This window comes from Palaemon carinicauda, chromosome 41, assembly GCF_036898095.1.
Source record: "Palaemon carinicauda isolate YSFRI2023 chromosome 41, ASM3689809v2, whole genome shotgun sequence".
Lineage (NCBI taxonomy): Eukaryota > Metazoa > Arthropoda > Malacostraca > Decapoda > Palaemonidae > Palaemon > Palaemon carinicauda.
Window position 1 is genome coordinate 56,753,144 of NC_090765.1, and position 5,624 is coordinate 56,758,767.

Consider the following 5,624-nt stretch of genomic DNA (forward strand, 5'->3'; position numbering starts at 1 on the left):
TTACCAAACCGTAAAATATAATAGCAAAGTAGAGTAAAATTACGGTCGTTTGTATTTTACTGAAATGCGTCTGAAAACAGTATATTTTTACGGGGAATTTCGGATTAAAATCACGTTTTTTTAACAGTGTAAATAAAAGTAATTTCTGTAAATAACTGTAATGCATAATAATTGTAATTATAATTGTAATTATAATAATAATGATAATAATAATAATAATAATAATAATAATAATAATAATAATACAACAGGTAATAATAATAATAATAATAATAATAATAATAATAATAATAATTATTATTATTATTATAATAGTAATAATAATAATAATAATAATACAACAGGTAATAATAATAATAATAATAATAATAATACAACAGGTAATAATAATAATAATAATAATAATAATAATAATAATAATAATAATAAAAATTATTATAATAATAATAATAATAATATTAATAATAATAATAATAATAATAATAATAATAATAATAATAATAATAATAACAAGACAGTATAACTCTAACCTGTAAGTAGCAGCGTGGATATCATGCCGGTATTGATCAGGTCGAAAGGGCAATAGAGTCAGAGTGACATTCCCATGCGTGCCCGTCACCAGTCGCAGGCTGCCCACGGATTCAGCCTGCGCGCCGTCAGCGGTGACCCAGGTGATGGTAGGCTGCGGGGTCGCCGAAGCCACGCAGCTGAGGGTCACGCCGTGCTCGTTTGGGAAGGACTTCAGCGGTGGGGGGCTCGTGGAGAAGGCGAGGTCCTTCGCGGATTGCCGAAGTTCCTGTTCGAAATCAGGTGGAAAAATTGTTAGATGATTTGTAATGTTGCAAAGCGATTTAGATATATTTACTTCGACCTCAGTTTCGTTCTCTCATAACATTCTGGCCTTCAGTTCAATTGCTTTCTCTCATTTTATAACATTCTGGCCTTCAGTTCAATTGCTTTCTCTCATCTTATAACACTCTTACCATCAATTCAATTGCATTCTCTCTCATAACATTCTGGCCCTCAGTTCAATTGCATTCTCTTATGTCCTAACATTCTGGCCCCTCAGTTCAATTGCATTCTCTTATGTCCTAACATTCTGGCCCTCAGTTCAATTGCATTTTCTCATGTCCTAACATTCTGGCCCTCAGTTCAATTGCTTTCTCTCATGTCTTAACATTATGGCCTTCAGTTCAATTGCATTCTCTTATAACATTCTAGCCCTCAGTTCAATTGCATTCTCTCTTATAACATTCTAGCCCTCAGTTCAATTGCTTTCTCTCATATCTTAACATTCTGGCCTTCAGTTCAATTGCATTCTCTCTTATAACATTCTAGCCCTCAGTTCAATTGCATTCTCTCTTATATTATTCTAGCCCTCAGTTCAATTGCTTTCTCCCGTGTTATAACATTCTGGATTTGAATTCGGTCCCCTTCTCTCTTCTTATAACATTCTGGCCTTGAATTCCATTACATTCTCTCATCTTAAAACATTCTAGTCTTTAAATCAATTGCATTAGAATTTGCAATATAGTCTCGGTATTCGTAATGTTCATTTCTACACAAAGACAGAAAATACAGTTGTATAGGTGGCATGTTTTATATTAATTTTTCGCCATTCATCTTTTATTTTTGTTAATTGGAAGGTTCCCAAGGATAATGTTTTACGTTAAGTGGCATGAAGCTGATTTTAGTGTTCCTCTACATGAGATTGTTAAGGTTAAGGTGTCTGGTTCCAGTTCTAGTTTCATCAGAATAGATGCTCGCCAGAACGTCAGCCTGGGCAATCCCAACCCCTCCACTGTGGTGCCCAAGCACAGCAGCGGCCTCCCCAGTAAACAGTTTAAATTCACGGTCCGGACTGGGATCGATCTGCCGCCATGCGGCACGTTACCACTGTACTATTTTTTTTCGTATATATTCTTCAAGGAATAGAAATTCAGTCATTTGTCTGAATATATTTTACTTTATCCTTAAAATAGATATATTATTACTTCATTCACAAACGGAAGAGGAGTAGTCAAATCTCCAGCGTGGAAGATTAAAGAAAAATTACCAATTGTCCAACTAAATATGTCTCATATATGATAAAGAGGAAGTGTCCGATTATATATATATATATATATATATATTTGTGTGTCTGTGTATATATATATATATATATATATATCTTCTTCCCAATCGTTATCCCTACATTAAGGGGTCGGTTGCCTGATGCGCCCTCTCCAGTGCTTTCTATCAAAGGCATCCTCTTCCACCAAACCTCTTCTCTCCATATCATCCTTCACCTTATCTCGTCATCCAATTCTCTGCCTCCCTATTGATCTTCTCTCTCTTACAGGTTCCTCCAAAGCCATCCTCACTCCCTCCCCACTATCCATTCGCAACACGTGCCCACACCATAAGTGGTCCCTGTCGACATAGGTTCGAATCCTTGCCTATCCTGAAAAAATTATCGTCAATGCATTTGCATTGGAAATGCATTCCCAAAGTTCTCTTGCATGAAGGTACACTTTGGCACACTATTTTATCTTATTTCTCTTCCTCTTGTTTTTCTAAGTTTATATAATTTATATATGAAAGAATGATTTTAATGCTGTTACTGTTCTTGAAATTTTTTATTTTAGTTGTTCATTACTTCTCTTATAGTTTATTTCCTTTCCTCGCTGGGCTATTTTTCCCTGCTGGAGGCTTGAGACCTTGGGCTTATAGCATCCTGCTTTTCCAACTAGAGTTGTAGCTTAGCGAGTAATGATGATGAGATTTACGTCAGAAGGTAGGAGTACAGTAGACACTGGCGACCCATACTTGTTTCTGGAATAACAGAGACGCCTCCACCTCCAGGCTCCAGGCTCCAGGTGCCAGGGGCTCCAATAACAGAGACGCCTCCAGGTGAGGTAAGCAAAGGGCCACTTCCTTTCATGAAGGTTTCCTCCTTTTCAGAGGAGGGAATCCTAAAGGTCACTCGTTGTAGGTCACTCCTAAATACTCCTGGCCTTTCACGGCTTTGTGTGGATCGTGCTGACTGAATGGAATGGTTTTGGCGGTGATTATTTTATTTTTTATTTTTGAATTCGGGTATATACTGTGTATAGCTGTCATTCTCGTTTGATGGCTAGCACGCAGATACGTATGTATATACATGTGCATGCACACCCCTATATGTTTATATATGTATATCCATGCATTTGTAAGGTGTACACGCACGCACACACACACATATATATGTATATATATATATATATATATATATTGCAATAAACCCCAAGGAAAAATGAAAACAAAGTATTTTATTTTTTCCATGTGGTTTATTGCATCTTAGCATCACGTGTTCTTGTGAGTTTTACTTATATATATATATATATATTATATATATACACACAGCAAGCCTTTCCAATTTTCACAGTAGGCATTCATGCACTCCTATTAATCTTACAATCCAAAGAGAGGAAAGAGAAAAAGATAAACATATTAATGCCAGTCCTCCTATTTTCGTACCTCAACGCTTGAACCATTGAATACAGAGAAACGGACCAGATCCCTTTATAGAAGCATTATGAAATGCAACCGTCAGCAGTTATTCTTGCTCCCAAAGGGGGACTTGAAACAAAATCCCTCAAATGGAGCCCTGTGATCTGCCAAGGGGCAGGGGCAGGGGGCTAGGGGGCAGGAGACAGCTGTGGGGTTGTATTCTGAAGGGTAGGGGATGTATGAATGTCGAGTGGGGGAGATTCAGTTAGGGATCGACCTTTGACGTGAATGGACCGTACGCATTAAAGCTCTTTTTTTTTTCTTCTTTTTTTTTTTTTTAGTATTTCTTGTATTTAGATGTGTTTTTTTAATGATTAATTTTCGGTCGCGTGTCCTGGGTTAGAGTTCTCTTGCTTGAGAGTACACTTGGGTATTCTCTCTCTCTCTCTCTCTCTCTCTCTCTCTCTCTCTCTCTCTCTCTTTTTTTTAGTATTTCTTTTATTTAGATGTGTTTTTTTAACTATTAATTTCGGTCTCGTGTCTTGGGTTAGAGTTCTCCTGCTTGAGGGTACACTTGGGTATTCTAAATTCGGTATTGCTACGTTCGTACATGATATATTTTAGGTTTTTTAGAAATATAATAAACTTTTTTTTTTGAGTAAAATTAAACGAAATTCACCCATGGTGTAGATTTTTTTAATTTGTATTTTTTTTTTTTTAGAAAGATAATGACATATTTTAGAGTAATATAGACTGAAATAAATCCAAGGGCTAGATATATTTTAGATACTTTAGAAATATAATGACATTTTAGAGTCAAATGAAATGAAATAGAGCCAAGGGCTAGATATATTTTAGATTCTTTAGAAATATAATGACATTTTAGAGTAAAATGAAATGAAATAGAGCCAAGGGCTAGATATATTCTAGATTATTTAGAAACATAGAATATTTTAGAGCAAAATAGAATAGAATAAAGCCACTGGCACTCTGGTTTTTATTTTGTATTTTGTTTTCTGTTTCGAAAATCGAGAGTTAATGAGTCGTTGTTGCGGAAGATTAAGGAAAAAATACATGATTTAGCCTCCAGCAACATCTCCGCTCTTTATTACTGTCGTTTGAAGAGGATTTATTGCACGTCCTTGCCGGGCACAGAGAGAGAGAGAGAGAGTGAGAGAGAGAGAGAGAGAGAGAGAATCTTGGTATTATTCAAGGTCTTTATAGGCCTTGGTATTATCTATGGTATTGTTTTATCGTAAACAACATCTTGAATAGCAGTAAACAGACTTGATCTTCATTGAAAGAAACTTATCTTCTATGTACCCGTGCTTTGAAAATTGTAGTCAGTATTTTTATCAATTAAAAGTTTTTTTTTTTCTTTCTTTCTTTTTTTTACGTGCAATTTGGACCCAGTTAGGTATCATTCATTTCATAGTTCATTTTTGTTTCTAAACTCAGAGGAATATAACTTTCGTTCATTTAAATTCTATGATTTTATTAAACATATTTATTTATCATTATTATAAGTATTTTTTCATTCCCGAATTTGATAAGGATAACTATGTACGAGTCGAGCTTGACTTACTGGGCTGATTAATTTCCTCCTTATAATGATAATAATAACTTCTGTTGAAACTTGTCAAAAATTATATATGTTAAAAAAAGTTTATATTTATATTAAACGCATAAATTGTTAATCAAATTATGTTAAGTATTACTTTCTAATTGATTTCCGATTGTGTGATTTTTTTTTCTTTTTTTGAGATGGTGATCTATATTTTAATGAGGTATTTTTTTAATTTATCTTTTATTACACTTGAGATTTACGAAGGCGATTTAACTCCGTATTTTAGAAGAGTTGAAATTCAAACGATAAATTTGCCGGAAAAAATGCAGCTCCCATAGAAAAGTTGTTTTCAAATAAATGACTTTATTATGTGGATCTACAAGATTTTATTATTTTTTTTTTTTGTGCCCTTGCCTCTTGCAATACTGTATGTAATAACTGCGTTAGTAGATGCATTTTCCATCTGCTGGTGATTCATTAAAGAACTTGATTGTATAACCTACTAGTGTACACGACCAGTCAAAAAATACGGCTAAATATTTAGATATACACACACGCGCAAAATCCTTCCAAAGCCCCCCCCCCC

At 34.7% G+C, this 5,624-nt stretch overlaps 1 protein-coding gene across 1 annotated transcript in view; it reads right to left on the minus strand.

Moving 5' to 3' along the window:
* LOC137632433 (cell adhesion molecule Dscam2-like) overlaps positions 1-2,923 on the minus strand; it is a 187,160-nt gene extending 184,237 nt beyond the window's left edge. The window contains 3 exon segments of the mRNA XM_068364365.1: positions 531-745; positions 747-796; positions 2,809-2,923. Of these exon segments, the coding sequence (XP_068220466.1) occupies positions 531-745; positions 747-796; positions 2,809-2,923 (380 nt within the window).
* Positions 2,924-5,624: the final 2,701 nt, after the last annotated feature.